At 37.4% G+C, this 12,122-nt stretch overlaps 1 protein-coding gene across 32 annotated transcripts in view; it reads right to left on the bottom strand.

Moving 5' to 3' along the window:
• Window positions 1-324: 324 nt before the first annotated feature.
• LOC105218529 (myosin heavy chain, muscle) overlaps window positions 325-12,122 on the bottom strand; it is a 31,738-nt gene continuing 19,940 nt past the window's right edge. For 9 of the 32 annotated variants that reach the window (XM_029044369.2, XM_029044361.2, XM_029044364.2 and 6 more), the window contains exons 12-18: window positions 9,433-9,696; window positions 6,469-6,678; window positions 4,972-5,858; window positions 4,261-4,339; window positions 2,621-3,796; window positions 1,639-2,544; window positions 325-685 (exon numbers count right to left, since the gene is read on the bottom strand). In XM_029044369.2, coding sequence (XP_028900202.1) covers window positions 602-685; window positions 1,639-2,544; window positions 2,621-3,796; window positions 4,261-4,339; window positions 4,972-5,858; window positions 6,469-6,678; window positions 9,433-9,696 — 3,606 coding nt within the window. In that variant the 3' untranslated portion in view covers window positions 325-601. Of the gene's footprint in view, window positions 686-1,121; window positions 1,524-1,638; window positions 2,545-2,620; window positions 3,797-4,260; window positions 4,340-4,708; window positions 4,788-4,971; window positions 5,859-6,468; window positions 6,679-9,432; window positions 9,697-10,603; window positions 10,722-11,776; window positions 11,895-12,122 lie in introns of all 32 variants that reach the window. The other 23 variants (XM_054228019.1, XM_029044354.2, XM_029044353.2 and 20 more) reach the window with 6 other exon arrangements.

The following is a 12,122-nucleotide window of genomic DNA, read 5'->3' as shown; positions in this document are numbered from 1 at the left end:
AAAAAATTAACAATAAACATAAGCTCTGCCAGTATGAGAGTGTGTGTATGTTCATTAGCTCGTCTGTAAGTGCGTTCCTCTGCTGTGTTCTATTCTTCATACTAGTTCAATTTTCACTCGTGTCTTAGTTGTACGGGTTCGTACAATTCTTATAAATTGCATGTAAGAATATTCGTTGATGTTGTAAACCAAGTCGTTATTTGTATAAAAGCATAAATTATATACAATAGGGCTGGACTGACCTTAGTACAACGCAGATATATTCCGAATCGCAATTGATGCACGTTCATACTTTAACTAACAACAGCAATGTCGTCATAGCTGTGAGCTTATGCTAATGTTGGTTTTTTTATGTGCTTATGTTTTTTGTTGTTTTACATTTCTTTGTTGTTTGTTTTTGGTATTTTTATTTATTTTTTAAGAGATGTTTTTGCCTAAGTGCATTTTCCTCCCGTCGTTCGAATTATACATGTTTTTTGTTTTATTTAAATTAATTAAACAAAAAATATTGTAAATAGTTTAAATTAAATTAAACATAACAAATAATTATGAAATATTATTTTAAAATAATGTTTTTATAAACGAAGTATAGAAATGGCATTTAGAATTCGTTTTCCGGTGCAAGGTCGAATCTTGGTGGGAAAGCCAATCCGTCGAGTTGTGGCCGTACGGACATCGCTCGGGGCTGCAGAAAGAGAGAAATAAAAATGTAAAAGAATGTAAAAATATGCAAAAATAAAATCATATAAAATAAATGGGACAACATTTTAAATATGCGGGTTTATTGGGGTCTATGTATCTACATATGTATGTGCTTGTATATGAAATTGTCGCGACCATGGAAATGCACAAGCATACCTTGTGTGACCAACAACGTTTTCTGAAAAAAATTCGAAAATCCTTCAGATTTCTTCGATTAATTTTCCTTTTAATTGATATTGTGGTTTCGATAAAGAACAAATATTTTGATGAAGGATCGTCAAACGTTTGGTGGGCGCAATGAGTGAGTACGTGTAGTATGATAAAGACTGTGCTCTGTGACTAATGCTCTGAAGAGCACGGTTTTCTTTTCTGACGGGAACAAGTAAAGGACGCATAACGAATATCATTCATTGACTTACAAATGTAATGAGAAGTAGTTATTGGTCCAGCGTATTCTGGCGGCCACCTTTTGACGATGTCGGCTACAGTTTACACATACATATTTAATAATATAAAAGTAGATTTATTCAATTTTTTTTTGTTATTTAAATAAATTTAAATATTATTTCAATTTTTAATTCTTTGTTTTTATCGATGTTACCATGACTAATTCAACTAAAATTTTCTATAATGCTCTTTTCATGATGAAAAATAAATTGAATGTTAGATGGCGTAATTAGTTTTTAATTTCATAAATTATTTTAGATTTTCAGTTTTTGGCTGCTTATGAACTATAATTCTCTTTGCATTTGCTTCTCATGTGTTGTGTTTGATCACATCACCATTTTATCGCTGGATCATTGGCTATACCGAATTCAATTCTAATTGAACGCATGAAATCGAGAGGCGGAATTGTAATAAATAAATAAACAGTAAATCAATAGTCGTCAATCGAAAATGTATTAGAAAAATATGAAATTAACAAAAAATACTTACCGCTGGGCTGGCACCACGTCCAACTGAACCGGCACGTCCCTTAGCGCGGAATTTGCTGATAGCCTGTTCGGCCAAGTCAGCACGTTCCTCAGCTTCTTCGAGTTCTTGCTGTGCCTTGCGGAATTTGGCCAAGTTAAGGGCAGCAATTTCTTCGGCTTCCTCGATTTGCCTCTTGTAGGTCTTGATCTTCTGTTGCAGTTTATCGACCAAGTCTTGCATACGTTCGTGATTCTTGCGATCTTCTTCAGATTGGAAGCTCAATTCCTTGATACGACGCTCAGATTTGCGGAGATTCTTTTGGGCATCAGCATGTCTCCTCTGTTCACCATCCAATTCGTTCTCCAATTCGCGGACACGTTGTTCCAATTTTTGGATAGCTTTCTTGCCACCCTTGAGTGCGTTAGCTTCAGCCTCATCCAAACGGACTTGCAATTCCTTGATTTGTTGTTCCAAGGCCTTGCGCAGTTTCTCTTGGGTCTGTGCGTGATCTTGTTCAGCGCGGAGTTCATCAGCAAGGCGGGCAGCATCAACCATAGCCTTCTTGGCCTTTTCTTCGGAGTTCTTGGCTTCATTCAGCAATTCATCTAAATCGGAGTGGAGTGTTTGCAGTTCAGATTCCAACTTCCTCTTGGCCGCTGAAATAGAAGCATTCTGTGCGGAAACTTCGTTGAGTTGTTCGTGAGCATCGGCCAATTCTTGTTCGGCTTGACGACGGCCACGATCGGCTTGCTCAAGCAAAGTGCGGGATTCTTCGAGTTCGTTTTGGAGGGCGTTGGCGCGGCGTTCGGAGATACCCAATTGTTCGCGGGCATCATCACGGGCTCTCTGTTCTTCTTCAAGGGCGGTTTGGATATCCTTAAGCTGTTGTTGGTAACGTTTGATGTTCTTCTGGGCCTCGGCGTTAGCCTAAATTAGTATAAATAAACATATTATTTAATAGAAAATTATTTATGTATAATATATGTATTTGTATATACTATACCTTGTTGGCATGATCCAGGGCAATTTCCAGCTCGTTGATATCGGCTTCCAACTTCTTCTTCATGCGTAGCGCCTCAGCCTTACCCTTGGCTTCGGCTTCAAGAGAAGCTTGCATGGAATCGAGAGCGCGTTGGTGATTCTTGCGGGTATTTTCGAATTCTTCTTCCTTCTCCTGGATGCGTCGGTCGATTTCTTGACGTACTTGAGACAATTCCAATTGTGCGCGCAATACCTTGTTCTCTTCTTGTTCCAGGGCGGCTTCAGCTTCCTCGAGTGCAGCTTGGAGTTCATCCTTTTCAGCTTCCAAACGTTTGCGTGCCTTTTCGATTTCGTGAATGTTGCGACCACCTTCACCGATTTGGTCTAGCAGATCCTTAACTTCATCAGCGAGATTCTTGTTCTCACGGCGTACGGCTTCCAATTGTTCTTGACCTTCTTCGTAGGCACCCTTGAGACGGAACAATTCGGTGGAATAGTTGCGGCATTCCTTTTGTGAGGCATCCAATTCAGCAGCCAAGTCATCAACCTTAAGTTTCCATTCTCCAATGATCTTGTCGAAGGCCTTCTGTTTCTTTTCAGCAGCATTGGCAATAGCATTGGCACGGTCGACTTCCAATTGCAAATCTTCTACTTCAGTAGCCAAGCGTTGCTTAGTCTTCTCAAGACCAATGCATTTCTGGTTAAGAGATTCAATGGTTTCCTCAGCTTCAGCCAAGCGAGCTTGCAATTTCCTCTTGGCTTCTTCCAATTCTTCAGAGCGAGCAACACCATCGGATTCGTACTTGCTGCGCCATACTTGAGCCTCAGCGTTGGCCTTGCTGAGTTGACGTTGCAAATCAGCCTTGCCTTCAGCTTCCTCTTCTACCTGCTCGCGCAGATTGTCCAGGTCGTGTTCCAAGTTGCGGAACTTGCCCAAGAGGGTGGCACGTTCGCGAGATTCTTCATCAGCCAAACGCTTAGTATCTTCCAATTGGGTGGTGAGGGAGATCTTGATCTTAGACAATTGCGACACCTGCGATTCAGCTTCCTCCAATTGACGCAACAGATCGGAGTTTTCGATCGACAGCTTCTTCTTGGAGGCATCGAAGTCGTTGAGGGTGCGATTGGTTTCGTCCAATTTGCCTTGAACTTCATTCAAGGTGTGTTGCAATTGCTTGGCAATCTTTTCTTGTGCAGCCTAAGTTTCAAAGAAAAAATATATTATATTCAATTCGATGAATGGAAGTCGAAAATATTTGCTATATACAAAAATGTTGGATTTTTGTGTGAACTGTACAGTTAGTAGCGGTGCATTTATTACAAAGAATGGTTTGGTTACAGTAATAGGAATTTAAGGATTAAGGCGATTTCTACAAAAAAAAATTATTGCAATGCTCATTTAACGATCTCACTGTTTTTGAAGCATAATCGTCAATACAGCTCTTTTATATTTGAAATTTGCTATTAATGGTGCACAGCGGAGAGAGTATGGATATATAAATTAATCCTTACTCGCTCGTGTGTCCGTTCTTTAATTGCTAGAATATATTTAATTTAAGAAAAAAGCAGAGAATATATAATCGATAATTTCAGCGTAATTACAGCAGCAGCAATGAATACAACAAAATCTTTCAATGACTAGAATATCTTTAGTTTGTATACCTTCTCGTTGGCGAGGTGGTCAACACCAGCGCGGAGGTCGTTCAATTGACCATAGTATTCGTTCTTCTCCTTTTCAGCCCTAGATTATGTGAATAATAGAGTAGAGTTGGATATGGTTAGCATTGTGTTAAATTATGCATGGATATTCGAATTAAAGAGATACATAAAGTGCCAAGAGAGTATTTTGCTTTAATAGAAGATCATTCGCGATACTAACAACAGTAAATGTGCTGCAGAAGACCTTTAGTTTGGATTGACTGTATTTTAAACCTACTACAAAATACGGTAGAAATATTTATTAAATACTCGAATATTACAAATGTTAGATTGCTTGTGAGTGTCTCAGTCTTATATGTGTGTAATAATTGTTGAGGACAATTGTAGGAATAGTGCAGTCTTTGGTGAATAGTGGCCAATTGTGGCTTGAAGTTGTTTTACGACATATTACCTTATCGCGTGACAGTTGATCGCAAGCGGAACGAGTTTGATTCAACTCATTGTGACATGTCTGGCGATCGTGTTCAGCCCTGTATTCATTATAGAAAACATTTTCAATATTAATAAAAGTTACAGAATTTCACTAACACGTATATATCAATCCAATAGAATATTTGCACGGACGTTCAACCTTTATGTGTGCACAAAATACCAAGTTGCATAAAATCCCTAAAAATGTATCTCGAAACGTAATGCATATTAAAAAATACTTACTTAGCCTTCAGTTTGTTAAGTTGATCAACTTGTTCGGCCATTTCAGCGACAGCATCATTGTGCTTCTTGCGCAAGTTGGCCAAGGTGGATTCGTGCTGAATGTTGGCTTCTTCCAAGTCACGACGCAATTTGCTGAGTTCGGCTTCACGTTTCTTGTTGAGTTCAATTTGGGCAGAGGTAGCACCACCGGCTTCTTCCAGGCGCTCACCCAATTCCTCCAATTCGCGAGCCAAATCAGCGCGTTGCTTCTCAGCCTTAGCGCGGGCTTGACGTTCAGCTTCAACTTCTTCTTCCAATTCTTCAATGCGGGCTTGCAATTCCTTGATTTGACGTTGGTGTTTGCCAACACCCACCTGTTCATCTTCCAATTTGGCGGTGATCGAAGACAATTCTTTGTCCTTGCGTTGGATGGTCTGTTCCAATTCCTTCTTGTTACGTTCCAAATCGGATACGGCTTCCTGGGTAAGTTTCAAATCACCCTCAACCTTGCGTTTTGCCTTTTCAACATCTCCACGCAATTTCTTCTCACGCTCCAATGAATCTTCTAATTCATCAAGAGTTTGCTCCAACTTAGCCTTAACCTTGTTCAAGTGGTTAATTTTGTCTTCAGCGGCTTGGAGTTCCTCACCAGTCTTCTGGTTGGTCTCACCTTGCATCTTCTTCTCCTTGTTCAACTTGTTGATGAGTTCATCTTGGTGGGCGATCTCATCATTCAAATTGCGGATTTGGTGATCCTTGGTAGCCTTATCTTGTTCAGCCTTCTGTACGCTCAATTCGAGATCTTCAATGTCCTTCTTCAGGCCAGAGATTTCTTGATCAGCCTTCTTCTTCTGTTGGAACAATTGGTTACGGGCATCTTCCTCTTGGCTCAAACGATCTTGGATATCCTATTGAATTAAAAAGTAAAATATGAAATTTGCTATGGTTATACTTTGATTGGCAACCCTTGCTGGCCCATTAATTTCACCTAATTACAACCACAATGTAAGCAACTATTTTTAGCGAAAAGCATAAATGAATCATTTCATCGCCCTCCATTACAAATTTCAATTGCTTCTAAAATTAGAGCGAATACTCTAGAACATATTGCTACTCACACATTTATTTCTTGCATCAAACTGAGAATGATCTGCTGTGGCATGTGCAGATCAGCCATTGGCATGGCAAATGGGTGATTAATTTGAAATAGTTGTTTGCTATTGGTTTGTAATTTACTTGATTTCTCTAATTAAGGTGTTATATTAAAAATAGAAATCATATGCATATTTCGGAGCTAACCGGAAGTTAACCTGACCTTAAAGATTAGACTATGGAAATTCTTTTGTTTACACTTTTTATCTTTGTAAGCAAGGGCTTTCTAACAATTTCCAAAAAAAAGTTTCTTTTAATATTGACTTTTCGATGAAGTCATTGATCTATTGACTTCAAATTAAATTTTGAAAGACGCAATGGTTTGTAATTGGGTTCTGAAATAAAAATTGATTTTATTTTACTTACGCGCAGTTGGTTCTCGAGATCGTTCTTTTGGGCAGTCAACTTAGCGTTTCTCTCCTGGAAATCTTGCAATTGACCCTTCTCACCGGACAAGGAGTCCAAAAGGGCAGTCTTTTCAGCCAACAGCTTAGCGTTGAGGGCTTCCAATTCCTTGCGAACTTTCACTTCAGCGGCGTGCAATTCCTCAGCCTTTTTGGCCTTCTCTTCTAGACGCTGTAATTCGAATGAATCAAAAGGAATTGAGGATATTTTAATGTTGGTCGTTAAAGTTCCATTATCTTGGATTGCAGAAGAAGACGGTGAAGTGATGGCGTTGACGGCGGCATCTTCGATTGGTGCAGAGATGGAGGCACTTTCGGGCGTAGCCTCAGGCACTGCCTCAGTAGGCTGACAATTTAAATCGGCTGCTACACCATTTTCTATAGGAGCTGATTCGGGCTTTGCTGATTCTGGTTCACCGGTATTGGCAGGGGTAGCGGCTGCCTTTTTTGATTTCTTTACCTTTTTTTCATCAGCCATATTATGTGTAGGCCCTTAAAATCGAGTTTCTACAATGCAGCTACAAAAGTTGCTTGTCGAAAAATAATTGATTTGCAATTGCACAATCGTAACAACTTTAAACAAATTAAATATCAGTTATTTCGCTTGAGCTACCAGCTGTTATAGCTTTCATGTGATAATGGAGTAGCGTAGCTTTCTACTGTGCTTTCGTTCGTCTCAAAAGAGTCGTTTACGGTGTAATTATTATACAATATTTGTATTAATTTCTATTAATTCGTATTTAAATACCACTTGATTTAAGTAAATATTCCAAACTACAAAAACGCTTTGGATTCGATATGATTTCGTTGTGATCAGCGAGTGAACTGAACTATGCGACGACGCGAGTTTAGACAACTAGGTCCGACTAGCTACTGGCCAACAGCTGGAATGATGATGAGTGCAGCACCAATGAGCAATGCAGCGTGGCTCACATAAGAAACTATTTCAATTCAATTATAATTTCAACTACCTACGAGTACATTCCTAAAAAATACATATGCACGCAAATATGCGCAAACATGTTTAGCATTTATTCATGCTAAATGATTTTGTGTAATAGTGTGCATGTGGTAAATAAATTTAGCAACGCCCAAAATATGATCGAATCGAAGATTCTGCGAACTGAATGTCTTCTACACGCTTATAAATCTCATATTTATGCACGCTAACGGTAACATTAACATGGATGTAAATAAACAAACATCCGCAAGGCAAGGGTGCTGGTATTCATAATTTTTTATTTGATTTCAACTAAGACTCACACCAGTGGGGCACAGTGGGATTAATACATACATAGGCTGCCATCAATGCTATGGCACAGGTGTTGTGCCACAAATACCGCGAGCCACTCATATCGAGATATATGTATGTATGTAAGTAGATGTGTTGTTCGATTATTATTTATTATTGTTGCTGCATCATAGGCGAGATGGCAAACAACTCCTCAGTTAGCCATTTGCTTGTTGGCTTATGTCAATATACACAAGTTGACCACAATTTTTTGATGAGAATTCAATTAGAACACCTATTAATAAACCTTGTGAAATAAAAATTAATTGCCTTTTTTATGTGATATTTGATTTTCACGAAGACTACGAAAGTGTGTGTTACATTAATCATGCTAATGATGAGTTGTGTGGTATTAGCGCTACAGCTGCCACAACTGTTGATTGAGTTGAGCGCTTAGATGGTGCAACCATTTAAGCACATAAACTCATCAACTATATACATTTCATAACCATACTAATACAGTTGCAATATGCCAATATACGCGTAAGCATGTGTTAACGGAAACACTATTCCAAGCATATGAAAGAAATATTAAAAGATCGGCGTTCGAAATATATTCAGGGACGCTTACTAATAAGTAGAGGACATCGAAATTGTTTTGTATTTGTGCACACATCCAATCCTTACTCATTTTCTATATAACATTAATTTTCTTAGCGGCCACATGTGCAATGAAGACAGCAAAAATATGAAAATTAAGCAGATTTAATGGCAGTGGAGCAATTTGTTGAAGTAAAGGAGAAAACAATACTAAGGAGTGGTCAGAATACAGATATTTATAGGTGTTCGTATGTATGAGTAAACAAAAATGGACACTAGCTGGTTCATATATGTGAATTTGAATTACTTTTGTTTCAACTCGCAAACACTGGTTGTTGATCGATATATTTTAGTGTTTAGTACACGTTGGAAAATACAAAGGCGTGAAATTATATTATGTACATGGATCGGTAAATATATATGTATATGTTTCATAAATCGATACAGGTAGCAAAGTATTTTCAAGTCTTCAACAGGCAATGAGGTTCGCAGGGGCGTATGAGTAACGCTAATTATATATATATTTACATACATGAATGCATGGTTGGCATGTGGTAGAAATTCACGACTGTTTATGCGAACTCTGATTGCTATATTTGCCATGTCCAACGTATGATATGAGTATATGCCTACATCAAATTATAAAGCTAAACACTATTTGGCATATAGATACATGGGCGTTAAATATATAAGAGCACACTTGCCAACATTGTCAGACCAGGCGTTGTGCAAATGAAGAAATTAGAAATATCAGAGGAAGACGACGAGTAATTAGCTGCCAATTTTCTTTTTTATTTGCCACTTTTTTCGCAACACTGCTAAGTGCCGCACACATGAATTGCTGCCATAGACCAGAGACTGAGTGATCAGTTTCGACAGGTGCAATGCAATATGTGTTTTTCATATTTATAGACCGACGCCACACAAAAAAAGGTTTATGAATATGTGCAGCAATTAACAGTGAATTCAACGCCATCATCATCACCTTGTTCTTCTGCTGCTCCGTCAGCCAGCTTCGATCGATAACATCGATAACTGTCTTTGTATAGACATATATGTATATAAAGGGAGGAAGTTATGTTAATCATTACTTACAGCAATCTCATCCTCAACGCGTGTAACGTTGAGTAGGGGCTTGATCTTCTGCCACAATTTGTACCATGGCCAGGTGCGGAGTTGCAAGTATTTGCGCAAGTTGCGTTGCACAACTTTAAGGGCCAAACGTTGCTCTTGCAATTTTTTGAAGTTCCTACGGGCCAAGTAACCACGAGCCCAACCTTGCATCCAGGACATGATTTTGCCGAGACGTTCATCACGGAACTCTTCCATCTGACCCAGGACGCCAGCGCGGAAGAACACCTATTGTTTTCAATAATTTTTTTGATTTAAGCGGGAAGATGAAAATGTGATTAGTTTAATTGTATTATTTGTGTACCATTTTATGCCACATACAAATGCTGCGTTTGACTTGCGCTGAACTGAAAGAGTACTTTTGGAAGCCATACGAACTTTAGTATTCAGTTCATAGCAGCAAGTGTTCAATTTATTTAGTTTAAATTAGATAGTTCTTACAATTATTCCATGCTTGGCTCCTTCAGTTCAACGCCTTTCTACAATTTTTAAAAAGCGTTTACACATAAACATATAGATAAGTATGAACATAATAATATTGGATATTAAGTAATTGTGGACGTAAGAGTGAACAAAGCATGGGTATGAAAACAGAACAACGAGCGGTTTTCGAACTAAAAGCGCGAGTTTTAAAGCATTAGAATAATGGAAATTATATGCAGAATAAGGACTAGGAATGTATTTACATACATTTGGTATGTATGTATATATTGACATGTATGTATGTGGTGACGAAGACAAAAACGAGGTGTAAAAATATGAATGTGGTGAAATTGTGTTCAAACCACTTTTGGGCTAGCATACAGAAATAATGACAATTTCTGAACGCTTCCAAAAACGATTAACAGTTAATAATGAAACTAGTTAGTTTGTGTAAAATTGTTTGTTTCACAAAAATGTTAGTGGTTTGATGAGTTTACTGGCCAAGTGTAATGATAATGACAAATACAACGTATTTTTTTATTTTATATTTTTTTCTGGTTTTTTTAATAGTACTGTTAATGTTTAGTTTCGTTTGCTTTTGGACAATTATTTCGATAATTTTGTACATTTTGACAAGAGACAAGACAAGATTTATTTAGATGCTTTATTACTGCATTATTTGTTGTAGTTGCATTAGTTTTTCAAAAGGTACCTTGGTGTTACCCAGGCGATATTGATCTTCTGGCAAGTCAATGAATTTAATAATGATATCAGTGGCCTTCTTTTCTTTCTCTACGCCAACCAAAAGTTTCGGGCACATGATCTTGTAGCTATACGTGCATATGTAGGTACGATGTATATATGTATGGATGTGTGAACGTGCAATTTTGTGGTGTATCGATAAATTGATGTCGCGATGGTTGTTTGGTTTGAACGGTGGTGGCATTGTGGTTTGGATATTGTTGTTTTGGTTTTTTGTTGATGATTTTGTTGGTGTGAAAATATGGGAATTTCATTAAAATATTAATCACTTAATAACTGCTACATTTATTCCAAAAATAATTTTGATTTGTGTAATTATATTGACATTTACTCAAGTTAGGATGTGCTCCAAAGGAATACCGTAAAAGATATTTGTTTTCTCTATTGCCGAAACAACATATTTTTATTTTTGTGTGAAGTAATTTCGAAAAATAAAGTTAATTTATTAGTATCCCAGAAAACATTTAAATAAAATTCAAAGACGAATTCGGAATCGGATTATCACTAGCGTTTCATGAGGTCGTTGATTTTGTGGACAATGGATGGGTGGCCTCATGTAGAATAATGGCTGATAGATTGACTACATATATAGTAAGAGGGTGCATGTGATGTACTATATATGCATACTATATGTGTGTGTGTTTGAGAGCTATGCAATGACTATTGAATTTTTTCTGCATGCTATAGAGCGCGATGTACATGCTTATTTCTGGCATATTTCTACTAGCACTAAAATAATAGAAATAATAACAATGGCAATGGAAACATGCTGTACTCTTGCAGTGGTGTGTGGTGGGTATTTTTGGGTGTGTGTGAGTGATTTGAGACATGCTTCATGTGTATGGGTATGCTGTGAGGGCTTTCATAAGCTCCACACGCATATAATTGAATGTATACGTATGTGTACTAACGTCTGCAATTAGACCAAATATTTGGGGTAAATGCAGCGTATGTAATGTGGAAAAGTTTGAAAATGTGTTGATATGTATGCTTTGAATTTGCAAAATACTACACCGATAATACAGGTATTTGCTAATGTAATTATATATGTATGTATACTTATGCGGAATTGTGTGGCATTTTGTTTTTGTTTTTTTATTTTGTACAAAAATTGGATTCGTGCCTTAGTGTTACCCAGACGGTATTGATCATCACCCAATTCAGTAGATTCGATCAGAATCTTACTGGCTTTTTTGGGATCTTCCAAGTCTTTGATGCCTCTTGGGTTCAGGATTTGGTAGCTGTTGATGTGTATATGTGTGTAGTTGTAGTGGATGTTGGAAAATGTTATTGTTTTTATTTTAGATTCATTGATATGTCAGGATAAAAAAAATTGTGTATATAACTCAAAATATTTTAGTAAAAAATAATAAAACAATATACATATAAAAGGTACATGTATAAGCTATAAGTATGTAAAACAAAAAAATATGTGTGAACAAATATAAAAGGTCGCAGTAGGATTATAA

This window comes from Zeugodacus cucurbitae, chromosome 3 (genome assembly GCF_028554725.1).
Source record: "Zeugodacus cucurbitae isolate PBARC_wt_2022May chromosome 3, idZeuCucr1.2, whole genome shotgun sequence".
Taxonomy (NCBI): Eukaryota; Metazoa; Arthropoda; class Insecta; order Diptera; family Tephritidae; genus Zeugodacus; species Zeugodacus cucurbitae.
Note: the sequence above shows the minus strand (reverse complement) of the source record. Positions and strands in the feature narration are given on the sequence as shown.